Genomic DNA, 15,303 nt, shown 5'->3' on the forward strand with positions numbered 1-15,303 from the left:
TAGTTGCAGATTGTAATCTACAAGATTCTGTGTAGTGTTTTTTGGTCCAATAATTAATATCTCCGTCTTATCCGAATTTAATTGGAGAAAATTGTGTGTCATCCAATCTTTTAGATTTTTAACACACTCTGTTAGCTTAGATAATTGGGAAGTTTCATCTGGTCTCGTTGAGATATATAGCTGAGTATCATCAGCATAACAGTGGAAGCTAATTCCGTATTTTCTAATAATATTACCAAGGGGCAACATATATCTTAAGAATGGGCTGACTTTGTACATATAAAAATATAAACAGTAGGCCTATGTCTTAACTGAGTTACTATGCTGACTATACTCGTTAAACCCTGTGCACGAGCGCCACGCGCAATGTCTCAACAGAGCCACATGACGTGTTTACTGACACAGATCGGGAGCGCGCACTGCTGTAGCGCGGGTCTCTCCGCTCGCTCACGGATTTTCTTCGCGGACGCGCTTTGGCAATATCAACACATATGTGACTGTCCATATCTCTGTTCATATAGCATGTAAACACTCAGTTATAGTGCACTATAATGTAAAAAAAAATCATCCTGCTTGATTGATCAAGTTATGACATGTATGAGTAACATAAGCTTTCTCTGTGTGCATCACTGTAAATATAGGTCTCTACAGTCATCTAGTGTTTACACGCGGTGTTACAGATGATAAATGTCCTCTTCTACAGACAGTGTTTCTGTTTTCAGCTCCTGGTTCTCCGTCTCCTCTGTGTCTCTCCATTTAAACCAGTAGACCCTGACTTTAAAAGCAGAACGTTTTGGGCACTTTGGTTTTTTTAAGACGAGTTTTGTTTGTTTTGTAAGATGAGAGATTGATATTTGATATGTTTTTCCAGCTCTAGTTCTACATGTTGATTCATGCGAAGGGGAGGAGCGTTTTCATGTCAGAAGCAGAAGAAGAAAGAATCTGATCAAACCTGAGCTGCAGCTGACTCCTGGTGACTTTATCATTCCTCAACCGCGTGTTTAATGCAAACCTGCTCCATTATTGTTCTTCTAAACCAGGGCACGTATTAATGGAGATTGTGTTGCTGTTGTGTTCTGTCAGAAGCATGTTGATGTTGATGTTGATGTGATCTGAGACGCAGTGAAGATGGCAGAAGTGACTAAAACTCTTCCTGGTGAGACGGTGTTTCTTTACTCTGTTTAAGAAAGACTCAGTGCATTCATTTGGTCTCAATGTCAGAATATAATTCATTCTGAAACCATGTTCCTCGTGAATCAGTTGTTTTCACTGAATATCATTATAAATGACTCAGAAACGTGGAAATGTCGTCACATGGAGCTGACAGATGTTTAGATCATATTTTCACTGACTGCAGTAATTGAAATCTGTTCATTTGCTGCTGTTACGAGTTCAGTTTTTGTGCTGTTTGTAGTGTTTCGTGTTGTTTTTTTCCTTCGTTTAAAAGCCTTGTGTTTTTACACTCATATTTGATATTTTCTGTCACTTCAGATATTTTCATTTTTGACTCCAGTCCAGATGATGCAGTGATGCGGATTCTTCTGATGGGCAGAAACACTTGTGGGAAAAGCTCGTCTGGGAACTTGATCCTGGGAGAAAAGAGGTTTAAAAGGCATGAATCTGAAGTGTGTGAGGGTCAGACTCAGATCAGAGGGAAGCAGGTCTCTGTGATTGATTGTCCAGATCTACTGGATCCAGATCTGAATGAAGAGCAGCTGGAGAAGATGAGAGAGCAGCTGCTCTCTGGATGTTCAGCAGGTCTCAGTTCAGTTCTGCTCACCGTTCCTCTGGAGAAACCTCTGCAAAATGAGCAACAGATCCTGGATTATATTGAGTGTTTGTTTGGTCCTGAAGTTCAGAAGTACATCATGATTCTGTTCACACATGGAGATGATCTGGAGGATCTGGATCAGACCACTGATGAACATCTGAAACCCAAAGATCATGAGGATCTGCAGCGACTCGTGACTGAATGTGGAGGAAAGTCTCACTGTTTCAGTAAGATGAAGAAAGTGAAGGGTCAAGTTGAAGATCTGCTGCAGAAGATTGAAGGAATGATGACGGAGAACGGAGGGAGATTCTTCATCAAACAGATGAAGAGGAGCGACAGCATGGACGTTCTTAATGTCAGCTGTACGTCTTGTTTCTGTTAATTACTTCTCAAATACACACAACACTGATCTTAAAGAGAGATTTCTGCGATTGTATTAAACAGCTCATTTCTGTTGTAGTTTCAGGAAAGAGTTTACCATATCCAGTCTCCAGATGAAGCTGATGCAGTTCCTGAGAGGAAAGACCAGATCAGACTGGCTCTGATGAGAAAAACTGGACTCTGTAATAGTGCTGCAAACACATCATGGATATCAAACAGTGTCCGTGAGAAACTACAGTCTCAGTGATTACGAAACACAAGACTCCTAAAGCACTTCTGTTCTTATCAGCGATGTATTAAATCATGCAGCGATCACAGTAATACACGATCACTGCACGAGCTGCCAGTGACTCTGAACAACTGGAATAAACACACCCTTCTTTCTCATGATGTTCTCTGTTCATATAAAGTGCTTTCTGTGTCGCTATCCAGAGGAGTGAGTTTCCTTTCAGAGGGGCATCGGTCAAATATCAGAACACTGAAAGAATAAAGTTGATTTATTGTGATTCTGAGCGCTGTCTGTGTCTGTGTTTGCTGTTGAACTCAACTGTGTTCAAGACTCATCTGTCCATCAATCTCAGCACAAAGATATGAAGGCATGCATGTGTGTTGTTTCTGAGTTATTGTTTTCATCACACATCTTCACTCTTGCTCAGAGGAGCGTCTGAAGCTGTTCCCTGTTCTGGAGATGATCTGTCTTCAGAAGTCAAACGCTTCAGATGAACAGCAGTCAGAGCAGAGTCCAGCGTTATTTTCTGTCTGATATTCAGTCACCCGAGGGGCGTCACTCTGAGCCTGTCGCTGCGTGTTTGTTTGAAGAAGATCTTTTAGTAGTGATGGACCGAAACATCATGATTCACATCAACCTGTTAAACAAGTTTGTTAGACAGCCACACCTCTGATAAGAAATAGTAACATACTTTTTAAACGTTAAACTTCAGTCTAAAACACAGCACAGTGAAATAAATTATATTATATAGAAAAATATTCTGAAGGTAAAGCATCTAACACTATCAAAGCAGTTTCATATAGATGAACATCTTCACGTGTTACTCTATACAAAAAGTTAATAATATTGAGCTGTAATGTAAACATGGAGCATGTACAAACTGCAGTGAATTACAGAAAGTAAGGATGGGCGTTTTCCGCAAATATCACATTTTAATATTTGAGCTCACAAAAAAGTTTTTTTTTTTTAAGTTTAATGAGACAGACGTTATTTTTCAGCAACATTTATTGTTTCTGTCATTTTGAACAAGCACAATAAGCTTGAACATTACACATCGTGTTTTGTATCTGAAAACCTTTAATAATGCGTGCAAACACAGATTAAAAAAAATAAAAAAATAAAAATAAAATAAAAAAAGTGAACAAATAAAAAACGTAATGCAGCCTGCAGCAATTAGGCTATTGTAGAACTTAACTTTGAAACTTGTAAACTGTCAGCAAATCTTGTTTGCTTTTTTTCTATTGTTTTACATGTTCTTGTTTAGAAACACGTGCGTGTAAACATGATCGGGGGAAAGTCGGCTCCTTAGTCTGTTAACAATAAGGCCCACCGCGGAGAAAACGCGCTCTGACGACACAGACGTCGGGACTCACAAATAACCCCTCGTTTACACTGAACACGTGTGCTGCGCATTACGGCTGCGACAAGGTTTTATTCCGTCCTCCACGCGGTGCCAACTCACACCGGGAGCATGTCAGAAGCGGAGCGACTGGATGCGTGAGACCGCGTGATTTGCCTGTCCGACGTGTTTTTCTGATTTGGGGGTTTCAAGTACCATGGATATATTGCCAATATACATGCAATACGCTTGGGAGTCTGCACAGGCTGTTTATTTTGAAATTGACAGGGATTTTTGCCTTTCATTTTGTATTTCCTGTGGACGCGCGTCCGTCAAAAATAGACTAGGCGCCTGTATTTAGTGAAGCGGCGCGGAGAAGCTTCTGAAACGCGCCGCGTCGCGGCCGGTGTAAACACAAGCATTGACTAGAATGGGCGCGATCAGCTCCGGTAGCCGTGTCGCAGCCGTAATGCGCCGCACACGTGTTCAGTGTAAACGAGGGGTGACGGTGTGCTTTTAGTGAATACGTTTTGTGAAGCACTTCGTACTGTATTTTCGTTTCACCACTGAATGGGATCCTCATCTGGTGGAATACATGGCTCCAGCAAGAACTGTTCCCACTCGTCTCGGCTGGACTCTCTGTAATCATCACTGAAGAACTGACTGAAGAGCCTTTTCCGACGAGTGGGCATTGCATCCTCTTCATCATTGGTGACGCTCCACTCGCATCAAGGAAAATGTTCTGATAATGTTCAATAAAGTTTTTTTTTCTTACTTCTACATGTTTTCATCGAGAAACCTAAGATGTTTGTGCCGAGGCGGGTCTTGGGCAGACGCAAGAAGAGTTTTCACTGCATTCTCCAAGTTAGCAGTGTTTATTCGCTGCTTGAGGCCGGTGACACACAGGCTGCGTGGCTTGAGCGCCGCGTGTCTGAAGCGTCCCAGAAGTGTCCCAGAAGCGTGGCGGATTCTGTGTCTTAACCCCTCGTTTACACTGAACACGTGTGCTGCGCATTACGGCTGCGACAAGGTTTTATTCCATCCTCCACGCGGTGCCAACTCACACCGGGAGCATATCAGAAGCGGAGCGACTGGATGCGTGAGACCGCGTGATTTGCCTGTCCGACGTGTTTTTCTGATTCCAGAATGAATCTCTCGTCGTCCATTTCTTGTCTCCTACCAAGGATATATTGCCAATATACATGCAATACGTTTGGGAGTCTGCACAGGGTGTTTATTTTGAAATTGACAGGGATTTTTGACTTTTATTTTGTATTTCCGGTGCGACTTGGACGCGCGTCCATCAAAAATAGACTAGGCGCCTATATTTAGCGAAGTGGCGCGGAGTGCCGCTTTTGGGAAGCTTCTGAAACGCGCCGCGTTGCGGCCGGTGTAAACACAAGCATTGACTAGAATGGGCGCGATCAGCTCCGGTAGCCGTGTCGAAGCCGTAATGCGCCGCACACGTGTTCAGTGTAAATGAGGGGTTACACACCAGAAGCGTGCCTGACGCGGCGCTGGCGCGCTGCTGCTGTAGAGGGAGTCTGTTGACAGACCAGGCTCTTGTCTTCATGACAACAATATCAACTTTTTTAAAAAAAAGAAATAGATTATGTTTGACAGGTGCAATATTTGAAAATCGATAATTATTTATATTTACATTTATATCTGAATTTATGTCAACCTATAGACTTTCAAATATCAAAATATCATGAATTCATATGTATTTGTGTACAAAATGACATAAAAACACATTTTCCGATTATATTTTGCCTGGAAACGCTTCCAACACACACGCGTGTCGCGGTAAAAATAGGCGTCGGTTCTATTTCTAGCATGCACGCGTTTTCCGCTCGTCTCACGCAGGCGGTCTGTAAGCTATAACCTGTTAACATGGGAGCCGAATTAAAAACGACACGCCACGCGGCTGAGACGCTTGCGCCACGCATCCAGTGTGTCGCCGGCCTGAGAGATGCCTTAACACTGTTCTTGAATTCGGTCACTTTCTGATTCTCCACGGCATATTTGAAGTACTGTAGAAGACCGCAGTTCTTACACACATATCGCGTCTTTTGCTTGCTCAAGTTCGTTATTTCCAATGTACGTGCGTGGTATGCGCGCTCATAATGGAAGCGATGCGGTCGTGATGCGTACGCGCTCGTTTTTTCCAGGCGCGTCCGCACCTCATCGAGTTTAAAAACATCTCAACTTTTCTGAATACCACAAGCGCACCGCAGATCATGTGACAAGAACTAAACATTCAGTTTCATCCTTTCTCGTAACAACGTTGAAAGCTCAGCTAAAATGAAAGAATTAGAGCAGTTCGAATGTTCGACTATCCGTGCACACCCCTAATATAAAACACTGTAAAACACCCACAGAAAGCTTTTTCTCTGGTGGTATAAATGTTGTAACAATTTACTGTTTTTAAACATTAAGATAATATACACTTTTCTTTCATAGTTCTTCAACAGGTATGCAAACAATGTCATCATTTTTCACTTTTTTCTCATCAACAGGTAACCTTACAATAAAACACAACAGGTAAGTATCCACAAAAGTATTCAGCTAATCAACAAACAATGCTCAAAATATCAAAATCAGTTGCAATGGCAATTAACCCATAAATACACTGCTTAACAAATGGCAGTTTGTCCCCCCTCCTCGTCAATTCCCCGCCTTCTTCATCACAGTTATGTTATACATTGCATGCCACATAACGTTACATAACCGAATTTAGTTATGCTGCTGAACAATATCCCAATAATAGCAATTAGCATTATGCTAAAAATGTAAATATAATACCTAAAACACTCGACATGTCAACAAAACGATAACAGAACATCTTCCCAAACACATATCAAGCTTATTTAAAACCTCCAAAGCATAAACACTCAAGGATTCAAAGTACCTGGAAAAGGGAGATGTAAATAACCATAAGCATAAGTTCCCGCCTCCTCAGCACAAGCAGACCGAGAACACCCCAAGAGAGGCGGGACTTGAGGCAGAACAGCCAATCATGATCCGGTCACACTCAAAGCCGGTGTCATGTCTGAGAGGGAGGGGGGAGGAGGCAGCCGCAGCGAGCGCAGACACAGCTGTGTCCAAATTCAGGGTCTGCATCCTCCTTAGGATCCTTCCTACCCGGTTGAAGGAGGATGGGTCCTCCGACGACCGCAAAAACCGGAAGTCGGTGTTTGTGAATTTGGACAGCCTACACTTCTTTCAGTTCCCTCCCTTACCCGTTGCTCATATCCTGTCGCCTAGCAACCGTGACAGCGCCAAGCAAGACGCGGGTGAAGAGCTCATCGTTCTCTCCCCAGAGCTTCATAAACACTTCTGGCTGCTCTTTCGTCCTTAAAACAGCTTCAATCACTAACAAATAAGCTGTGTGTAAGGGGATATTCAAACAGGCAGTAAGGAAGAAGCTAGTTTACGAAAGTAAACTTTTTTTTTTTTTTTTTTTTTTTTTTACATATACCCGTACAAATGTAAAAAAAAAGCTTAACGCTAAAACAAAATGCCTAACTAGAAAACCCACTGAAAATATATATTTTTGAAAAGCCAGTTTTTAGAAAACACCGAGAATAATACTCCTCCCCCACTCCGCTACAGCTCGCTTAGTCCTGCCGAAAAGAATTATGGGATAAGTAGGACGCAAAAGGATCCACCACACCCATCCTTCCAATTTGGGGAAAAGGAGGACGCATTTGTGGATCCTACGAATTTGGACAGCCTTCGTCGCGGCGCTGTGACGTAACATCCTTCAAATGAGTCCTCCGAAGGATGTAGACCCTGAATTTGGACACAGCAACAGATTGGCCAGAGAAACGGAGGAGCGACTGTAGTAAGGCGTTTGTGCAAAACTGCTGAAAAACTGCAGAAAACGTGCGGGTGTTGAACCCTCTCACCGGGAAAAGTGTGGGTGTTCCCCCACGGCTGCGACGCCCCTGGTGGTGACCACGACACGACTCATGAAGCGGCATGTCACCTCACAGACACCATAGTTACAGGAGGAGCGAAAGTGAAAGTGAAAGTAGAGCGGATCTTACAGTAACAGCTCCACTCCTTCATTAAAGCGCGTAGTTCATTCAAGTTTTGAGCACACAATGATTCAGTTGTACTTAAGTTAGTATTTAAGTTATTGTTCTGAGCTTCTGTCAAACAGAGGAATGAGCTGAGTTTAATGTAGTTTAAGTGAACTGTGGTTCTAGATGAGCGGAGAGCAGAGGAATAGACAGAATAAAGCCTGGGTACAAGTGTCTCGTGCTCCACAGACAGAGCTTTATATTATACTTTTGACAGACGCTTCATCCAAAGAGATTTCAAATACATTCATTTATTTAGGAAGTCTATGCACTGCCTTTGAATGAATCATCAATAGAGAGATATGAATCCTGCTTCAACAGCCTTTGTTAAACTGAATTCTCCGTGGTTCAGGTGAACTATGGTGATTAATGGTGTATAAATCAATCACCGGGGTGGAGTGTTTAAGTGAGTGAAATGGCATTCAGAGCACGTGACTGACATTCAGTAGTGTCTGTTTACAGCTGAACAGCTCGTGCGAACACCAGGATTCAGTCTGACTCACTTTAAACATCATCCTGACCGAGATCTGCTCTTTTGTTCCTGGCAGGAATACCAGTTCACATATCGTTGCTTTTTTTCATGCTCTGAATGTATTGCTGACACTAGCGATAATAATAATAATAATAATAATAATAATAATAATAATAATAAAACACCGCGTCATAGCTTTGTTCTAACTATTATATTGTATTGTCTTGTTTAAAGCATTATCTGTTGATTATTTATATTGCATATTATCTGTATATTTTGTATATTAATTTAAAATAAAATGATAACTAAAATGTCTCGTGTAATGGATTAAGGGTTCAACCATTATATAAATAATATAAAACAATTGTAATAATAGGTCTTCGTAATTAGAGGGCATAGTAAAACATTTAGTAAAGATTAAAATAAAATCATCTTGCTTTTAGTGATTAAAAGATATTCAGGTGATTAGTTTTTCTAGTCACACACATCACACGCTTGTGTTTACACTCTTATCGCAGTTATCAGTCAAGAAAAGACGAGCGTCACAGTCTGTGAATGACTCATGACGTGTCATCGGTTTGTAGTCTTTGATCAACATCGCTGTTGCTATAGAAACCGAGGCACTAATGATCGGAAGTCCGTTCCTCGTCACTTTCATCTGATTCTGCAGAAACAGCAGCGGTGGGCGTGGCTCTTCACTCTTAACCCCGCCTCTCTTTGTGTGGAACATTATAAGAATCCTTCAGCTCACAGTGACCCATCACCTGCCTCAGACCCGCGTGCAGGTACGACTTTGATCTTATACCTTTGATTAACCTGATTATATTGTGAACATAGTTCTTAACAATTGGGGAGAAAGTGGGTTTGCAAATGTAAAATAGTGTATCAAATCTCTCACATGCATATTTTCTCTCAGTAAAGTTATGTAATTTACTTACGAAAACGCGGAATTTAATTGAACTGGATGTTACTGTAATATCATTATTATTATTATTATTCACTCTTTTATTGTAGGCTACTGGTTTGGATTCATATTCACGAGTTTTCTACAGAGTGAATAAAGAGCTCCTCATCACTAACACAGAGAAAAGACATCAGTCGGTTTGATAACTCTGTTCGGCTCGTACGTGAAGATTTCAGTAAGTCATTAATAGCCTAATTCTAGGTTTCCTTTGACTATGCATGGTATAAATATTATTAATAAACATTATTATCAATAATTAAAAGATGTCTTCTCTGCTCAGATGCCAAACGTCAGGTGCATGAGTTTATTTGTGCACGTGTCTGTTAGTGTAATGTAGAGACTGATGCTTGTAGAAGAATTATAAGATCTGACATGTAGAAAACAACAGTTTACACCTAACTGCTTTCACTTCTTAATCAAATGTATTTTTAGAATATGTATTATTGAAGAAAAACATGAAACATGGGTGAACAGAACAGACACAAGGGTCAAGTCTCCTTTATTTATATAGCACTTTAAACTAAATACATTGCGTCAAAGCAACTGAACAACATTAATTTGGAAAACAGTGTCTCAATAATGCAGAATGACAGTTAAAGGCAGTTCATCAAGAGAGCAAACTGTGTTCACAGTAAAGCCTGAATCTGATCTAAACAATCACGTTCATTGGTCTGTGAGATGCTCAGTTTCCTCTATGCACCTTCAGAAATGAAGAAGTATATTTGTGCATGATAAATTATAGAAGATGATCCTCTGAACATCTTCTCTGTCAGGTGACCTTTTGCAGAAATGTTGAAGTGTTTGTTGTAAGAGAACCCTTCCAATAATAATGATATACTGCAGTAATTTGTTCTGTGTTTTAAAACAGGTTCTTCATCTGAGCTGAATCATGTTCAACGTCACAGTGTCGTGTTCAGAGATTCAGACTCCTGTGGGGTTTGTGTACGTGATTCTGTCTGATTTACTGAATAAAACACACAATCCTGACTGTGATCAGAGCTGGTATTCACAGGTGAGTGTGTACAGAGACACACACTCTCACACACACACACACACACACACACACACTCTCTCTCTCTCTCTCCCTCTCTCTCTCTCAAACACACACACACACACACACACACACACACACACACACACACACTCTCTCTCTCTCTCTCTCCCTCTCTCTCTCTCACACACACACTCACACACACACACACACACACACACACACACACACACACACACACACTGACTGTGAGCAGAGCTGGTATTCACAGGTGAGTGTGTACAGAGACACACACTCACACACACACACACACACACACACACACACACACACACACACACTGACTGTGATCAGAGCTGGTATTCACAGGTGAGTGTGTACAAAGACACACACTCACACACACACACACACACACACACACACACACACACACACACACACTGACTGTGATCAGAGCTGGTATTCACAGGTGAGTGTGTACAGAGACACACACTCACACACACACACACACACACACACACTGACTGTGAGCAGAGCTGGTATTCACAGGTGAGTGTGTACAGAGACACACACTCACACACACACACACACACACACACACACACACACACACACTGACTGTGATCAGAGCTGGTATTCACAGGTGAGTGTGTACAGAGACACACACTCACACACACACACACACACACACACACACACACACACACACACACACTGACTGTGATCAGAGCTGGTATTCACAGGTGAGTGTGTACAAAGACACACACACTCACACACACACACACACACACACACACACACACACACACACACACACACACACTGACTGTGATCAGAGCTGGTATTCACAGGTGAGTGTGTACAGAGACACACACTCACACACACACACACACACACACACACACACACTGACTGTGAGCAGAGCTGGTATTCACAGGTGAGTGTGTACAGAGACACACACTCACACACACACACACACACACACACACACACACTGACTGTGATCAGAGCTGGTATTCACAGGTGAGTGTGTACAGAGACACACACTTACACACACACACACACACACACACACACACACACACTGACTGTGAGCAGAGCTGGTATTCACAGGTGAGTGTGTACAGAGACACACACTCACACACACACACACACACACACACACACACTCACACACACACACTGACTGTGAGCAGAGCTGGTATTCACAGGTGAGTGTGTATAGAGACACACACTCACACACACACACACACACACACTGACTGTGATCAGAGCTGGTATTCACAGGTGAGTGTGTACAGAGACACACACTCACACACACACACACACACACACACACACACACACACTGACTGTGATCAGAGCTGGTATTCACAGGTGAGTGTGTACAGAGACACACACTCACACACACACACACACACACACACACACACACACACACTGACTGTGATCAGAGCTGGTATTCACAGGTGAGTGTGTACAGAGACACACACTCACACACACACACACACACAAAGTTATCTGACATTATCAAGATTAATTTGTTCTGACATTTCAGAGTTCTTGTCATATTTTATTACCATTTTATGAACTAGAGCAAATAAACTGTGATAATGTAATAAAAGTTGAAGGTGTCTGAATACATTTTTGGTTTGATTGTTAATTAAATTTTTACAGTGAAGACTATGCAGTGCTCTTTTATATTTAATTATTTGTTTTCTGTACCTGGACACCTACAAACATGAAACAACCTAAACATTGTGCAATTAGCACAAATCAAAAAATAGAATGAACATATGAATTAAACTATTTCAAACAGGGCCCACTGTACAACCTTCACCGGGTCCCTGCTGACCCCAGCTACGGCCCTTCTCTACTGGTGTATGTGTATCCGGATGAGATCGCTATAGGCTATCATTTGATATTACTACCACAGTATCACTGGTTGTTCCCTCATATAGGTCACACAGTCACTATTCAATACATACATTAATCTAAGTTCTTGTTAAAGAGACTCAAGAAGGAATAATAAGGTTGAAATCTATAAAGTTTACTAAATGATAAAACAAAGAGAACATTTTTTTTAAAGAGGAATAGAGAGGGAGGTTTATATCCAGGGGATCCAATGCAATGCACTTGTACGTAATGATTAGGGATTTTGGATTATTTTCATAGTCGATTAATCTGTTGAATATTTTCTCAATTAATCGGTTAGTTGTTTGGTCTATACTATGTCAGAAAAATGTGGATCAGTGTTTCCCCAAAAGCCCAGGAATGGTCCTCAAATGTCTCGTTTTGTCCACAACTCAAAGATATTCAGTTTACTGTCACAGAGGAGAGAAGACACTAGAACATATTCACATTTAACAAGCTGGAATCAAATAATGTCTTACTTTTGTATTAAAAAATGACTCAAACCGCGTAATAGATTATCAAAATAGTTGTCGATTAAGTTTTTTTCCAATTGCTAATGTATCAGGTGCAGATTAATGACAGAAGGATGAATCTGGTGCCAGATATTTTAATTGAAAGAAAACTCAGTTTCTGTAATTAACAGAAGAAAGACAATATAAGTTGCACTGTAGTTTCCACAAGTGTAATGGCTGCTGACATTTACAGATGATTTTGCTAAACTAAAAAAACTATAAAACCAAATTAATATCACAACAATGCCCAGAGTGCCTCTTTGTCCACTTGAGGTGATGGCTTGCTAATGATATCACACTGATGTCAAAGCTGACGTGAATTAATAAGAGAGAGTAATCGCTAGCTCTTTTAGCTGTTTGAGCTCTTCAGATCGCATAAATCAGTGCAAAATGAGTAAAAATTTTATTCTGTATGATGAAATATTTTACAAACATGTAATTTATTTTAAACATGTCATGAACTTACCGTAAACCAAATTAACCTCAAAAACATGAAGTTTAGTACTGTTTTCCGAGCTCACTCACTTTGGGCTTGTTGTCATCAGGAGGAGGAATGCTGTCTTACAGTAATTGCCGGAAATCCATTTTTGAATCTTGATGCAGTCTGTTGCCTGTTATTCATGAACGTTTCGTTCATTTTGAACGAATCTTTAATATGACTCGGGTCTACAGACTTGTCTCAGAGAGTGATTCGCTCATTTTGTGTTGACCGCACATGCGCATTACGCAACATATGGTTTCTGAATCGACAGGTGAGGTCCGAGTCTTTTATTCTTCCTGTCAGTCCGATAGAGACGGAGAGAGAAAAGATTAGTTCATGTTGCTGAACGACACTCAAAGATCTGAGTCAGTAAAATGATCTGAACTTGTTACTACTCTGGCCTCCGCTCACTCTATATTTCCAAAAGAAGACATGACTAGATATCATGTTTATATCATGTTTATAATGGGTTCTATGTTTAGGGGCGTAACATTTCCGTCACTCGCTTGAGGCTTTCAGCAAATCACAAAACACTGGATAGCTGGCCAATCACAGCACACCTCTCTTTTCAGAAAGATGAGTTTCGTAAAAATCTATGTGTTTCAGAAGGCGGGGCATAGAGGAGAAACAATAATGTACAGTATGTGGAAAATAATGTGTTTTTTTAACCTTAAACCACATAAACACGTCATTACACCAAATACAAAAAATAATGTTCTTTTTAGCAGCATCATATGACCCCTTTAAAGTTAGTGAAGGCAGGATGACAGAAGTGCTCTAATACAGTTCTCTTATACAGCATGCAATCAGTTCTCAGAGCTCAAATACACACACAGCAGTCCAGACGTCTTTCGTGTAGAATATCTCAAGTAAATAGAGTTTTGGATTAAGTGAATGTGAAAAGGTGCGTGAAAACTGAACGTGTGTATTCCATGCATGTCTTTCATCTTAAAGGAACAGCATTCATAATTAAGTACCTATCCGTGTCATTAATGTTAACCAACAACAAATTATAAATAAACATTTTAAGTAAACCTACTGTATCTGAAAACATGAGTTCAATTTGTATCTCTTTCGCATTTGTCTTAATCTGCTTCTTTTTCAAAAATTATAAATTATATATATTAAATATATTATGCATGAACAACTATATATTTTTTATAAGTTGCTCCCTTTTCACTGTTAAAGGGATAATTCAACCAAAATTACAATTGTCATAATTTATTCAAGTTTTTCCAAATTCAATACTTGATTCAAATTTCTCATAAGCTTAATTGAATTTGTCTAAAGAGAGAAGAATTAATGATCATTTTTGTTGGAAAACTACACATACATTTACATTTAATCATTTAGCAGACGCTTTTATCCAAAGTGACTTACAAATGAGAACAATAGAAGCAGTCAGACCAACAAGAGAACAACAACAGAATACAAGAGCCAGGAGAGCATTACAATAGTCCAGTCTGGAGAGAACAAGAGCTTGGACAAGAAGTTGGGTTGCTTGCTCTGACAGGAAGGGTCTAATCTTCCTAATGTTGTATAAGGCAAACCTGCAGGACCGGGTCGTTGTAGCAATGTGGTCTGTGAAGCTTAACTGATGATCCATCATAACTCATAGGTTTCTGGCTGTCCTCGAAGGAGTAATGGTTGATGAACCCAGCTGTATAGAGAAGTTGTGATGAAGTAATGGGTTAGCTGGAAACACCAGCAGTTCTTGTAGTTCACAGAAAATAGCTACCAAAATAAATGTTGGTAACTTCAGTTTGACTAAAAGTCAAACCATTTATCACACAACATTTCACCACATAAATAATTATGGTGATAAAAGATTTAAGATGAAAATGTTTTAAATTCTTACCAGTTCTCTTATCCATTACAGCACACAAAACAATCGTAGCAAAATGGCAGCAGCTGTATTAGCATGAAATGAGAACATGTTACCCAGATGAGCCTGTGTGCTTTTACCGGTTGTTATCGAGGAGTAACATACCTCAGAGTGTTTAAATGCGTCACTATGCAGAAAACATAAGCAAACATAAAGACCAATGGCACGCAGATCAACTTGTGATGTAAAAGCAGTGGCCAATCAGAGGTGTCTACCGTAGGTTAGTCAGAATCTGCTCTGATCTCATTTTAGTGTTTGAAAGTTTGCGTAGTTCTC

The 15,303-nt window shown here is 40.5% G+C and overlaps 1 protein-coding gene and 1 long non-coding RNA gene across 3 annotated transcripts; both read left to right on the forward strand.

Annotated features, from left to right (window-relative positions):
• The first annotated feature begins 253 nt into the window (after positions 1–253).
• LOC127956411 (uncharacterized) lies at positions 254–2,865 on the forward strand. 2 transcript variants are annotated; one of them, XM_052554283.1, is made up of 4 exons: positions 254–973; positions 1,084–1,156; positions 1,492–2,133; positions 2,232–2,865. In XM_052554283.1, exons 2-4 carry the CDS (start codon positions 1,129–1,131, stop codon positions 2,267–2,269), a joined length of 708 nt encoding a protein of 235 aa, XP_052410243.1. In that variant the 5' UTR covers positions 254–973; positions 1,084–1,128; the 3' UTR covers positions 2,270–2,865. The 2 variants fall into 2 exon arrangements, with proteins under 2 accessions (XP_052410243.1, XP_052410253.1); XM_052554293.1 differs by having other exon boundaries at positions 1,087–1,156.
• Positions 2,866–8,758: 5,893 nt separating this feature from the next.
• Positions 8,759–10,251, forward strand: LOC127956579 (uncharacterized). Its single transcript, XR_008153598.1, has 3 exons — positions 8,759–9,065; positions 9,295–9,419; positions 10,113–10,251. It is a non-coding gene; the product is annotated as an uncharacterized LOC127956579 (long non-coding RNA).
• The last annotated feature ends 5,052 nt before the right edge of the window (positions 10,252–15,303 follow it).

Source organism: Carassius gibelio, chromosome A3 (assembly GCF_023724105.1).
Source record: "Carassius gibelio isolate Cgi1373 ecotype wild population from Czech Republic chromosome A3, carGib1.2-hapl.c, whole genome shotgun sequence".
NCBI classification, from domain to species: domain Eukaryota; kingdom Metazoa; phylum Chordata; class Actinopteri; order Cypriniformes; family Cyprinidae; genus Carassius; species Carassius gibelio.